The sequence below is a fragment of the Microcaecilia unicolor genome, chromosome 2 (assembly GCF_901765095.1).
Source record: "Microcaecilia unicolor chromosome 2, aMicUni1.1, whole genome shotgun sequence".
Lineage (NCBI taxonomy): Eukaryota > Metazoa > Chordata > Amphibia > Gymnophiona > Siphonopidae > Microcaecilia > Microcaecilia unicolor.
The window spans coordinates 598,271,170-598,285,390 of NC_044032.1; the positions used below are offsets into that span (position 1 = coordinate 598,271,170).

Here is a 14,221-nt window from a genome sequence, read left to right on the forward strand (position 1 = left end):
CCGGAACTAACCTTAAATGCCTCCTTTCACCTTCACAGCAAGCAGCAGCAGGGCAGACCTCTCCTTCCTTCCGTGCCCCGCCCTCACGGACATTACGTCAGGCGAGAGCGGGACACGGAAGCAAGGAGTGGCCTGCCCTGCTGCTGCTTGCTGCGAAGGTGAAAGGAGGTGTTTAAGGGTAGTTCCGGGAGCGACAGAGGGCAGGCGGGCCAACCCCGATCCAACCCTGATGTTTCCCCGAAAAATAAGACAGCCCCTAAAAATAAGACCTAGCGCATTTTGGGGGGCAAAAATTAATATAAGACAGTGTCTTATTTTCAGGGAAACATGGTAGTTCTGTCCCGGTTCCCTGCTAAGCCAAATCCCTTTCAGCATCCTGTGCCAGCCAAGCCAAATCCCTTTCAGCTTCCTGTTCCAGCCAAGCCAAGTCCCTTTCAGTATCCTGTTCCAGAATCCTGTGCCCAGCTAAGCCAAGTCTGTTCCAGAATCCTGTGCCCAGCCAAGCCAAGTCCCTATCAGTATCCTGTGCCAGCCAAGTCTGTTCCAGAATCCTGTGCCAGCCAAGCATGTTCAAAAATTCTGAATCCTGTCCCTGCCTTGTTTATTGTCTTGTTTCTGTTATTCTTGTTGCCTAGCTCCTACCTTGTCTTGCCTGTCTAGTTGTGCTTTGTCTTCTCTTTCAATCTAGTCCTGTCTGGGTTCCAGTTCTGGCCCTTGCCTTCTTTTCCTTGCCTCGTCTGTATCCAGTTCTTGTGTTGTCCATTGTGTTTAGTTACCTCTGTCCTGCCTTGTTGAGTCTGTTCTGATTTCTGCCTGTGCCAGCCCCGGTGATTTGTCTGCCTAAGCTCTGGCTTTGGTCCAAGGGCCCACCAGTCCTGACAGTTGTGACACTATCTCGCTCAGAATATTAGCCGGTTAATCTCAGTCTTTCCCTGCCAATTTTGGGGCACAGACCATAGAAGTCTGCCCAGCACGGATCCTACATCCCAACTACTGGAGTTTCCTCCCTCAAGGTATTTAGGTCAAGGGGGGCTTAAAGATGTCAGGGATGAGGTGGGTACCATTAACACAGGCACACTCTCTTAAAGCTTTGGTTGGGTATGGGGAGGAGTTAAGGAAGGGTGCCACTAAACACCAAGAAAACAGTTTTTATTGGAAGGGTGGGGGGAGGGGGGTGCCATAGGGAATTTTTTTTTAATATTACCGGGTTTGGGGGGGGGGGGGGGGAGAAGGGAACTAAGTTGGATAATTTCGGCAGATGGGACAGGAGTGGGGAGGATGCTGACCATGGGGCCTCTATGCCAGCCTCGGACCTGGCATTAGATTTCTGGCGTTGAGCCCTCATGGTATACAGTGCACAGCCCTGCATGCTACAGGGTGGCTTAATCAACTGTTTAGCATGCATTTTAATGTGCCATGAGCTGATGTCTACTGCCACAGCGCAGAAACCCTTTGAGCATATAGCAGCCATTAACAAGCAGGTAAACTTTCTACATCGGCCCTTCAAACTTAGGTTTGGATAGGTAAGGTGTAAAATCCAAAATCTGACAATTACGTGCACTGTATGTAACATATTTTTCCCTAAATACCAGGAGATTCCTGAAAATGTAAAGAGCTTTCTTTAACGTCATTAAATCATGTTTCAGCATATTTTTAAAATGATATGTTTCCTGTTGAACTGCATGCATGCTGTATCTTGTAATCTTTCTTTGAAGATACATTCTAATCTATCTTCACAAAGGAGATTAATGTCTAAGGCTAAATGCTCTGAGAAAGCTGGTTATATATTATGTCTAACTCACGGATTGCATGAATTACTGTGGCTAGGAATTTCTCTGGCTTTGAACAGTTGAGGAGGTTTGTTTTTCATGCACCTGTAGCCCTGAGAAGGATGCGTTTCCTGTAGGAATATTGGCTATTGTGTGGAGCTTTGGTCCTGGGGTACCACAGATGCACTAAACCTTTTTCCTGTGTTTTTTCTTTGTCAGGCAGTGTGTTCGTGCTCCTGATTCTGTCCATAGAGGATTCCTTTCCTGCCTTCCGGGACCAGTATCTCTACTTGATGCTGAGTGTGCTGGGGTTGGAGCTGATTTTTTCACTGGTGTATCTGGGCATTTACACAGGTGAGAATTACCCTAGCTGTCCTGCTGCTACCATCACCTGCTCACAATGGCCCTTAAACGCCATGCTTCCTGCTCTCAGAATACAAAGACAATATACCTTTGGGGAGCAGAGGGTGCTTCATTACATCCGCAAATGCAAACGGCTGTATTTAACACCTGCTCTTTTCATTGTCCAGGTTCTCCTTTTTACAATAAGAAACAAAACACTTAACAGTTGTGGGTATATAAAAGTGACACTTGCTTGCAATAGAAATGTTTTGTAGCGGGCTGAGGATAGTTAAATAACTCCAAGAAGAACTCAGAGGAAAGCTTTTGTGGGAGGTAACTAATAAGGTTCAGATTAGCTTTCAAGCAGTTGTCTGACATATAAATCGATGCAGGTGATAAAACAAATAGGGTGTTTGGACTTTGCTTTTAAGGGTATGAGATATCATGCTGCATCTTCCTCAGTTGTGCTTTCTCCCAGTCCCTCCCATCCTCAAACCTTAGACTACTTTGCCACATGATCTAAGGGATGGGAGGGGGGGGGGACCTTTCATTGTATTTTTTTTTTCAGACCAGGAAATGGAAGTGTTTACTGTAACCCACAAGTTGGTGGTTGTTTGGTGCCCTTTTCTGCCATCACAAAGGTGTTTTGATCATAGGAGCCGGCTCTGGGTGTGCTTGAGCACCGCCAATATGGATTAAATTCCTTGTATGTGTCCAGGGAGGAGTTATTTCCACTGGGCTTAGCACCCCCAATAATTTTGAAAATTTGGTTCCTGTGGTGTTGATTATACTTCACCTGTTGCCCCATGTTTTATTTTGTGACCCTGAGCTTTGATCAAGGACAGAAACCAATGTCTTTCTTCATTAGACCAGTGGTTTTCAGACTTGATTTTCACATGACCCCGGGTGGAGGGGGGACCGGGGGTGGCATATATCCTTCCTGCCCCCAAGTCTATTAAATTTGCAGCACAACTTTTTTATGTTGCTGCGCACAAGTTATGTAATAATGATCGTTGTTTTATTTTATGAGCCTGAGCTTTGATCAAGGACAGAAACCAATGGGGGATACCATTTCTTGCCAGGGCAGAGAAGTGCTTTTAGAAGAGACATCAAAGTAGTCGGCTGGTATAAAGTGGAGCATTAGCTAGTCTTGTGATTTTTTTTTTTTTAGAAGCAGACTCAGCCTTTAATTGTAGTAAAAAGTTAATAAAGCGAAAACAGTTATACAGACAAAATGTCTTTCTTCAAGGCTGTCCATTAGACCAGTGGTTTCCAGACTTTATTTTCACACGACCCCGGATTAAAGGGGGGGGGCATATACTCTGCCTCCCCCCCTCCTGATTCTGTTAAATTTGCAGCACATCTTTTACATTGGGGCACACTAATTATATAATGGCAGTTGTGTGTAACTTTATTTCATAATGAGCTGTTAATTGATATTGACAAGCAATAATTGGCTATTGCTCTTAATTGGTGCTAATTAGCACAAATTATGTGGATATCTGCCATTAGCAGGTAATCTACAAAATGTGAATGAAAAATCCATAGTGCAAGAGGGGAGGGCGCACAACCTGGGAGAAGCATGGGTGGTTTGGGGTGTGCCTAGCACTTACTGCGCATGGGTTAAAGAATACTAGTAGTTACTGCCTGCATTTACACTAGCCATTGAGCTAGGGAAAGGGAAATGGGAATTGATATACCGCCTTTCCCTAGTTTTTGCAGTACGTTCAAAGCGGTTTACATAGACTATACAGGTACTTATTTGTACTTGGGGCAATGGAGGGTTAAGTGATTTGCCCAGAGTTACAAGGAGCTGCAGTGGGAATCGAACCCAGTTCCCCAGGATCAAAGTCTGCTACACTAACTACTAGGCGGCTACTCTACATAAGTTAGGCACCTAACTGCGGACTTAAGCTAGTATTCTGTAACGATGGTATAGAGATCATCCACACCTAACCTAGGCGATCTGTAGAGAACTATCCTCTTCTTGCCCCCCATATCTGAGTTCAACTCCTGTTGCCCATCCTCTCCCATATGCTATTTTTACCACACATACCCTGTCTTCCCCCCCACAAGCAACTTCTATTTCTTATTTTCTCATATACTCCCAGCCCCTAGTGCTCACTTTCAGCATCCCCTCCTCCACTTCGGAAGCCCTCATCATTCCCTATTTCCCATGCTCCTGCAACTCTGTTCAGAAGGAATGGATCCTAAGGAGCTTAGCCGAGATTGGGTGGCAGAGCCGGTGGTGGGAGGCGGGGATGGTGCTGGGCAGACTTATACGGTCTGTGCCAGAGCCGGTGGTGGGAGGCGGGGCTGGTGGTTGGGAGGCGAGGATAGTGCTGGGCAGACTTATACGGTCTGTGCCCTGAAAAGGACAGGTACAAAACAAGGTAAGGTATACACAAAAAGTAGCACATGTGCAGGGCCGGTCTTAGGGTGAGGCGACCGAGGCGGCCGCATAGGGCCCCGCGCGGCACGCCTGGGGTCGCCCCGCCCGCCGCTCTCCCCGCCCCCCGACGATCAATGGCTGTTCTGTAAAAAAAATTGAGAAGCGCCGACTAGCAGGCAGCGCCTCGCGTCTGCCCTGCTAGTAAAAATCTCCTGCACATCGTCGGGCCGGCCTTCCTGCATTAAGTCCCGCCCTCCTCTGAGGTAATAGGCTCTTCCCGCATTAAGTCACGCCCTCCTCTGAGGTAATAGGCTATTACCTCAGAGGAGGGCATGACTTAATGCGGGAAGAGCCTATTACCTCAGAGGAGGGCGGGACTTAATGCAGGAAGGCCGGCCCAACGACGTGCAGGAGATTTTTACTAGCAGGGCAGACGCGAGGCACTGCCTGCTACTCGGCACTTCTCAATTTTTTTTTAAAGTTAGTGGGTGCAGCAGGAGGAGAACAGAGTTGGTAGGTGGGTCGGGGGGGGGGGGACTCAGATGGGAGAAGGGTGTGGGATGGGGGTTCTCAGTTGGGGTAAGGGGGACTCAGATGGGAGAAGGGTGTGGGATGGGTGTTCTCAGTTGGGGGGGAGGGGGTAAGGGGGACTCAGATGGGAGAAGGGTGTGGGATGGGGGTTCTCAGTTGGGGGGAGGGGGGTAAGGGGGACTCAGATGGGAGAAGGGTGTGGGATGGGGGTTCTCAGATGGGAGAAGAGGGCTGGAACTGGGGTTTGAGAAGGGGCCATATGGGAAATGGGGGCCATGCATGGGGCTTGTGGGAAAATGGGGCATGCGTGAGTCAGGTGGGAGAATGGTTCTGGGGCTGAAAAGGGGGGCTCTAATACAAGGCATGTTGATGAAGGGGGCTGGAACTGGGGGCTGAAAAGGAGGGTAGGTGGGTTAAGGGGGCTAGTACTGGGACTGGAGGCTGAAAAGGGGCAGGGGCTGAAACTGTGGGTACTGGGGGCTGAAAAGGAGATGGGGAGAAGTGGCTGGGGCTGAAGCTTGGGACTGGTGAGAGAAAAGGGCTGGGGACTGGGGTTGAAACTGGGGGCTGAAAAGGGGACAGGGAGGAGTGGCTGGGGGCTGAAGCTCGGGACTGGTGGGAGAAAAGGGCTGGGGCTGAAATGGGGGACTGGTGGGATAGTGGGGCTGGAACTGGGGGCTGAAAAAAAGGGGCAGATAGAGGGGCAGATCCTGGATGGAAGGGGGAGCGAGAGGGAGGGCAGACCCGGATGGATGGGAGAGGGAGGGCAAATGGTGGATTGAAGGGGCAGAGAGAAAGGGCAGACAGTGGATGGAAGGGATAGAAAGGGCAGACAGTGAATGGAAGGGGCAGAGATAGAGGGCAGATGTGCATGGAAGGGGCAGGGAGAGAGAGCAGACATTGGATGGAGGGGACAGCAGAGAGGGCAGACACTGGATGGCAGAAAGAGTGTGAAGACAGATGCTGGATGGAAGGAAGACAGTGAAAAGAAGATGAGGAAAGCAGAAACCAGAGACGACAAACTGTAAATAAAATATATATTTTTATTTTTTTGCTTTAGGATATAGTATTGTAGCTGTGTTAATAAATGTTTATAATAGAACATGTAAATAAGGTGATCTTTTTATTGGACTAATTTTAATACATTTTGACAAACTTTCGGAGAACAAAGCCCCCTTCCTCAGGTCAGGATAGGATACTGTAACAGCTCTATATTGTATTGACCTGAGGACGGAGGTTTTGGCCTCTGAAAGCTAAACGTATTAGTCCAATAAAATGGTATTATTTTATTTTCTATATTTGTTTTGTTTCTATTTGTTAATTTGTAAAGTGGTGATTGGTATTTGTTAGTTTTTTTTCAAATTTACATCTGTTGTTTTTATATTTTGCACAGTACTAGGGGACATTTTCTGTTTCTGTGGTGTTGTATTGTATGCAGAGTCTGGCATCTTGGGGGTTCAGTTTAATTTTTGTCTAAATAGAAAGTTTAAATATTACTACTTATTCTATAGTGGATTAGGGTGTATCTGTGTTTGTGAAAAAGACATGGTTTTCAGTTGGCATTGACTGTGCAGGATCGATAAGCCCTGGGGGTCTTGGAGCTCGGAGGGAGGGGTGGCCGGCTCTGGAGCTATGGTGGGGGTGGAGCTAGGGTGGGCGGAGTTAGGGGGGTGGAGCTAGGGTGGGCGGAGTTAGGGTGGGGCGGGGCTAGGTGGGGCCCCATCAAATTGGTCTGCATAGGGCCCCGCACTTGCTAAGACCGGCCCTGCACATGTGAGTTTATCTTGTTGGGCAGACTGGATGGACCGTGCAGGTCTTTTTCTGCCGTCATCTACTATGTTACTATGTAACTGTGGCCCAGATGCATCAACCAAACGTAAAAAAAATCAAAATCGTAAAAGTACTTAGCGAATTTTAAAAAACGAAGAATGCATTAAAAAAACAGCTCAGGAGTGACATCACGAATCAAGATGGCGTTTTGAGCAGTTGTGTGGACGCGACGCTTGTAAGCTGCTGAGTGATCCGCCGCGTGGGCTTCGCTGACTGTCTGAATGATGGGGAAGCGGAAGGGGAAAACTGCGGCACCTACCTCCCTGGTCCCGCATTCGACGCCATCCACCCGCCAGACAACTCTCGACAGCTTCGGCATCGCTTCCCAGGTTCAACGGATTTCCGTTTCGACTAGCCCTGCTCTTTCGGGAGCGGAGCGCAGCATAGAGGGAGTCTCACTGAGTCCTCCCTCACTTACAGCACCCCTGCAGCCCGGTGTCATATTTTCCCCATTGGGGCCACGGAGAATGGAGGAGTATCCAGCCATAGCCGTGGAAGGAGGACCCAGGGGAACTTCAACCCCAGGAAGTGAAACGGTGGAGCAGGGGCTGAGTCAACCCTGTTCTTCTACTCCTTGGGAGTTTGGCACCGGGGAACTCTGGAGGAATTATAAGACCTGCTGTAGTCACGTTGGAGACATTATGGGACGCTATACAGGGAGTGAGTAACGCTTTGTTATTAATGAATACTTCAATGAAAAATGAAATTTTGGAACTAAAACAAGGCCATCAGGATTTGTCTGTTAAATTTCAGGAGCAAACTGAGAAAAATGCCAAGTTTGAAGGAGAATTGGAAAAACAACAAAATATTACCTCAGAACTAATAAGAGAAAGAGAGTTTCAAGAAAGGAAAATTGAACATTTGGAAAATAATGCTCGTAGGAATAATCTGAGGTTGTTAAATTTTCCAAAGTGCCCATTGATACCCGCAGGTGAAATGCTTAAGAAATATTTTAGAGAAATACTGGAGATCCCAATGGAGGGCCTTCCGCCCATCACGAGGGCCCAGTATTTATCAGGAATAAAGGGATCTAAAGGGCCAAATCAAGAAAATCCTAATTTAAATCTTACAGAATTTCTTGAAAACTCTCTTGAGATAATAACTGAAAGAACAACGTTAATTGTAACGTTTGCTCTGGAACCAGACAAAAATAATATATTTCGACTTTATTTTCGTCATTTGAATGATTTTTTCCTTGGGGGTAAGATCCAGATCTTTCCAGACATCGCAAGAAATACACAAAAAAGAAGAAAAGAATTTCTTTTATATAAATCTAGGATTTTGAAATTAGGTGGTTTTTTTGTGTTAAAGTTTCCTTGCAGATGTTGTATATCTTTAGAATCAGTTAATTATGTATTTTACACTCCAAGAAAATTGTTGGAATTTATTGAACTTAAAGAAACAGTGAGAAGACCCCTGGAAACGATCTCATAAGAAACGCTGTAAAGTCGGCTTTCGGTCTCTGTTGTTCCTAAGTGCTTCTAAAATTGATTTATTCCTTTTTATTTCTTATATATCCTAGTATCTTGATTCAGATATTGATATTGGGGACTAAACTAAATTATATTTCAATAATATATTTGCTGGATGTAAATATGTGATTTATATATTTTCCTTTTTTTTTTTTTTTCTCTATTTCCACATTTATGTTTTGAATATGTAAATGTAAAAAAAATCAATAAACAAATATTAAAAAAAAAAAAAAAAAAAACAGCTCAGAAATGTTCGGTGCGGTATTGAAAAGTACAAGGTATCATACGTCCGTAATCCCCGTCGGTAAAAGGCCCCTAAAGCATGCGCAGAGCAGCCAAGCGTTATGCTGGCTGCTCTGCGCATGCCACTGTCAAAACAAAAAAAAAACAAACACATGGCTCCCAAAATAAAAACAAAACTCAAAAAAGGACCGGGAGGGGGAAAATGCACTCATCAGGAGCGTCCTGTTTGAACGGCCTTGCCCCCCCCACCCAGTCCGCGGTCGCCACTGCTCCCCGCATTATAAATTTAAAAAGCAAAACGAAGGAATCCTTACTTTAGAAGCCCCGGCCGGCCCCCCTCTATTCCTCTGTACTCTTCTGTCAACAGCTCCGCCTCCTGACTGACACCCTCCGCCCTGTGCCCCGCCTCCTCCGCGGGTCCTCGCCGCTATTGCCCCCCTCCATCGGGCCCCCCTCCCTCTTACCGGGCCCGTGCAGCGCCTCTCACCTCTATGTGAAGGCGCTGCACAGGCAAGAAGATCAGCTGACGCCTCTGTCTTCCATTCTTCCTTCGCGTCTCTCTCCTTTTGGGCCCGCCCCCGCCTGACGTTGGTTACTTACGTCAGACAGGGGCGGGCCCAAAAGGAGAGAGACGCAAAGGAAGAATGGAAGACAGAGGCGTCAGCTGATCTTCTTGCCCGTGCAGCGCCTTCACATAGAGGTGAGAGGTGCTGCACGGGCCCGGTAAGAGGGAGGGGGGGCCCGATGGAGGGGGGGAATGGTGGCGAGGACCCGCGGAGGAGGCGGGACACAAGGCGGAGGGTGTCAGTCAGGAGGCGGAGCTGTTGACAGAAGAGTACAGGAATGGAGGGGGGCCGGCCGGGGCTTCTAAAGTAAGGATTCCTTCGTTTTGCTTTTAAATTTATAATGCGGGGAGCAGTGGCGACCGCGGACTGGGTGGGGGGGGCAAGGCCGTTCAAACAGGACGCTCCTGATGAGTGCCTTTGCCCCCTCCCGGTCTTTTATTTTTTAACTTCTGGATTGCTTGCAGAGGGAGCGGGGAGCAGCGGCGACCTGGGGCGTCAATAAAGGACGCCCCTGGCGCGTGTTTTCACCCCCCTTGTTCTTTTTTTTTTTTTTTAGTTCTACATTAGAGTTTTTAGCCGGAGAGCCCTAATGAGAGGTACAGACCTCTCGTTAGATTTCTCGGCGTTTTCCTTCGTTAAACCAATCGGAAAACTTTAGTGCATGTCATTTCAAAAGGGTTTCTACACTAATTGCTCATCTGCATTCCATTTTCATTAGCTGCTACGGTCCTCAAAAAATGGGCTTTAGTACATGAAACGGTTGGCAATTTCTTCGACAAAGGATGGTTAAAGGGTTGTTAAAGTTTTGTGCATCTGGGCCTCTGTGACATGATCACTTTGAGCCATGCAATGCCTTGTATTCTTGTGCTTCTCGGCCCTGTTGAGACCCAATCGTTGATGTGCCTTGATCTTGCTACCCCATGTTTAAAAGCCCACTGCATTAGACTTACTATTCTTGTCATTGGAATAGTATATTATCCTTAGTTTAGTAGTGGTAATTTATATGTAACATCCTAGACAAAGCTTTAGCTATGCGCTACCCACCCCACATCCACCTCTGCTGGTGGCTTAAGGTCATACTTTTCCCCTGTCCAGTATTTTTTGTGTTACATTTGTACCCCGCGCTTTCCCACTCATGGCAGGCTCAATGCGGCTTGCATATTGTATACAGGTACTTATTTGTACCTGGGGCAATGGAGGGTTAAGTGACTTGCCCAGAGTCACAAGGAGCTGCTTGTACCTGAAGTGGGAATTGAACTCAGTTCCCCAGGACCAAAGTCCACCACCCTAACCACTAGGCCACTCCTCCAGTATATATCCTTTCCCTTCCTACTACCCCAAAAGGCCAGCATCTTACCTTCCCTTCCCTGTCAGGTCCAGCATCCCCCTCCCCCCGTCCGGGCCAGTATCTCATTTCCTGTTAATTCCCATGGTCCCGGGTCCAGTATCTTCTCGCCCTTTCCCTTCCCCATGTGGCTGCTTTCACTCTGCCTCTTTGGGCTGTTCTAAAAGTACTATATGCCAACACTGAGCCTTCAGGTAGAGGTCTACACACAAGCACTGCTGTATTCCATCCTCCCCTGACGCATTACATGTCGGAAGGAGGGCATAATGTGGCAGGCCTTGGGTGCAGGCCTCTACTGGAAGGCACTGCGCCAGCGCACAGTACTTTTGGAGCAGATCCAGAAGAGAGGGTGAAGGGAAGTGACAGAAGATACAATGGGAGAAAGGATGCTCTCCTGCCATGCTGCTGCCCCCAAATGCTTCCACCTTAGGCGAGCACCTAGTTTCCTTACTGGTGGGGCCAGCCCCACATATCTTATTTCATTGAAACAGTATCATATTTTCATTTAGTAAAGTACTAATAATTAAAAAGAAGCAGCATAAGGAAGAATGAAAGGGGAAAATGCTGCCATGTGAACAAACATCATGAAATGAAACCTCCTGGGTGACCTTGATTGCATTATTATTAAACAACGACACACTCTTCCTTCTAGAATGGGTTGAACTGTGGAGTGGAGGCGTGGCCTAGTGGTTAGGGTGGTGGACTCTGGTTCTGGGGAATTGGGGAACTGAGTTCGATTCCCACTTCAGGCACAGGCAGCTCCTTGTGACTCTGGGCAAGTCACTTAACCCTCCATTGCCCCAGGTACAAATAAGTACCTGTATATGTAAGCCGCATTGAGCCTGCCATGAGTGGGAAAGTGCGGGGTACAAATATAACAAAAAAAAAAATTGAATGTAATGCTTTGAAATTATGATCTGATTCAATTTTGGATATCCAGTTTGCATTTTCTTGAGTTACCTGCAATCTGAGAAGAAAGGGCTTTTCTATTTTAATGGGATATGTGAGTCTGAATAAGCTGGGCAGGTTTGCTTTTTAGACTTGTTGAAAGTTTTGAGGTTTGTTGAAAGTGTCTGGTATGTGCTGTGTAGAATAAGACACAGCAGGCAAGGGAGGATGGAACCTGTGGGCAAAGAATATGCCTTTTGCAGCTGCAAGATAGGGGCTGTCTGTCCCTGCAGAGATAATCAGTAATGATTAGAAGAGCATAGTTCCTCTGTGTATGTGTGGTATCTTTCTTTCCCTTACTTACAAGGTGGCTCAGTCTTGATAATTGCCAGGGATAGAGGTACAAGCTGGGCAGGTTTTCTGTTTTGTGCCTGAAAACCAAGCAAACTTTCTGTCAATATAGTTTTTTTTTCTTGTCACAGATTTGAGATGCTTGGAGATGGAAAATCAGTAATGCTCCCAAGCACATTTGAACATGGTTTACTGAAAAGTGTTTCAGTAGGGACGGTGTGGGATTGGAGGGAACAGCTGGGCCTTGATCCTACTCATTGTTTTTCTTTCTTTTGTCCCTGTCCTCCTTACATGACTGCCTATCCAGGAAATACTTTTTTTTACAGAAAGGGTGATAGATGCATGGAATGGCCTCTTGGTGTAGATAGTGGAATGTGCATGGGATGAGCACATAAAATCTCTAAGGGAGAAGAAGAGATATTAGATGGTCAGCCCCATTTTAGAAAGGATTGAATTGAGATATCCAAATGAGGACGTCTTTGTTTCACGTATATTTCAGAACAGAATCTGCTGATGTAGAGCCTCTTCTAAAATACAGGAGAAATGGATGTTTATGCGCCAGGTACATGTGGTGTAAACATCCATTGTAGAAAAATAAATGTTAAAAATTTCCACGGATTGAAAATCAGCACATACACGGTTATTTTTGCCATTCTAGAATGTATTTTATTTATTTATTTATTTGTTGCATTTGTATCCCATACACATTTATGTCCTTGATGCTGTTACAAAGACCAGTTTTCCTTTGCCAGTTTGGCTTTAGGTGAGAGAAAATCCACTGGGGGTCGAGGGTAACCTCCTCTAATTCCTCCAGTGATGTGCGCCTTAATTGGAGCAGGTTGACTAATACTAAATGTGTTTGGTAACGAGTGTAAATGCTGAAGTCGACCTGTTAGAAAGGTGATACTTATTCCCTTTCTGAAATGGCCCTCTAGTTCCACCCAAAACACACCCAGACCATTCCCCCTTGCTATTTGCATGTACTTACGTTACTGACTTGCATATCCTGGCTTTGTAAAATGGGAAATTAGATGTTTATGCAAGAAAAACGTTTATGCTCGTTTATGCATGTCTCAAATGTGACTAGCCCTTCTAAAGTTGCCGTTGTGGTACATGAGCAGATTGAACGGGGCATATCGTTTTTATCTCCTGTCATTTTCTATGTTTCTGTTTGCCAGGTTGCTGGATTTGGAAGTTTCTACTTAACCTGTTAAAGGTCATGTGCTGTCATTAGAGGATAGCCAAACCATGTACCCAGTCTCTGCATCATATCCAGAAAAGGAACATTGCACAGTTTGAGTCTGTTAATGCAAACCCTCATCTTAGTGGTAGTGTAGTTGCTTTGCTTTGGATATATGGGTGTTTGTTTTCCAAGCATATAGACTTAAAAAGTTATGGAGAGGCTTATTTTCAAAGCACTTAGACTTACAAACCTTAGGAACTTTGCAAGTCTAAGCACTTTGAAAGTGATCCCCATAGTAATCTATAACTTCGTAAGTCCTTACAAAGTTATGTAGTAACCTATGGAACTTCCTAAGTCTATGTGCTTCGAAAATGAGCCTCCACGACTCTCATTTGGAAGTGAATATTTATTGGTTGTGTGTTGAGGGACTTTTTTTTTTTTTTGTAGTTTGTGAAACCTGTACTGACTAGCATAAAAAGGGTCATATAAGCATTTGAGATCCCATACGTCCCTTCAGAGCAGATTTTGCTGGTGAAATATATTCTTGTTTTATGCATCATAGAACTACTATGAACATACATATGTGATATGAATTGGTTTGGCTTGCTTTGATGTAAGGTCCACAAGCATACATCATTTATACCTACTGAGACAATTCCAGGCGGACACAGCTGTAGTGGGTGTTTGACAGTAAGTTTATTCCATGTTTGCAGTGCCTGAATGAGGCAGATTAGACTCATCCATCCACTGTGAAGTCTGCAGATACTGGAGAGCTTTTTATTTGTTATTTAGCATATACTAATCCTGCTATTTAAAAATTAAAGAAAAAGAAAACACCAGATAGTGGATGCCACCAGTAGAGGTGGAAGAGTCAAAAACAGTGAAGGATTTCAAAAATTCTTGGGATAAACACAGAGATACCTACAAAGAAAGAGGATGGAAGCAATATATGGCTGTTGAGGTGTTATATTGGGCAGGAGTAGTTGGGAACTAAGGCCAGTGCCGGACAGACTTCTATAGTCTGTGTCCCACAAATGGTAAAAGACAGATGAAGCTTGTGTATTGTATATCATGTTATTGTAGGGGTACTGTGCATCTCAAGGTAGAGGGGAAGACATCATAATGTTGAAATTAGCAAGCTAAATACTATTAGCATTAGATTTAAGCCTGCAAATAGGTGGGAAAATGTGGGGTACAAATGTAACAAATAAAATAAAAATGTAGTTTAAACATATATTCTCCGAGGACAAGCAGGCTGCTTGTTCTCACTGATGGGTGACATCCATGGTAGCCCCTTCAATCGGAGATC

At 45.7% G+C, this 14,221-nt stretch overlaps 1 protein-coding gene across 3 annotated transcripts in view; it reads left to right on the plus strand.

Annotated features, from left to right (window-relative positions):
* The window catches only part of TMEM192 (transmembrane protein 192), a 152,924-nt gene that overhangs the window by 60,669 nt on the left and 78,034 nt on the right, over positions 1–14,221 (plus strand). For all 3 annotated transcript variants that reach the window (XM_030191583.1, XM_030191584.1, XM_030191585.1), the window contains exon 4: positions 1,989–2,123. In XM_030191583.1, coding sequence (XP_030047443.1) covers positions 1,989–2,123 — 135 coding nt within the window. The remainder of the gene's footprint in view (positions 1–1,988; positions 2,124–14,221) is intronic.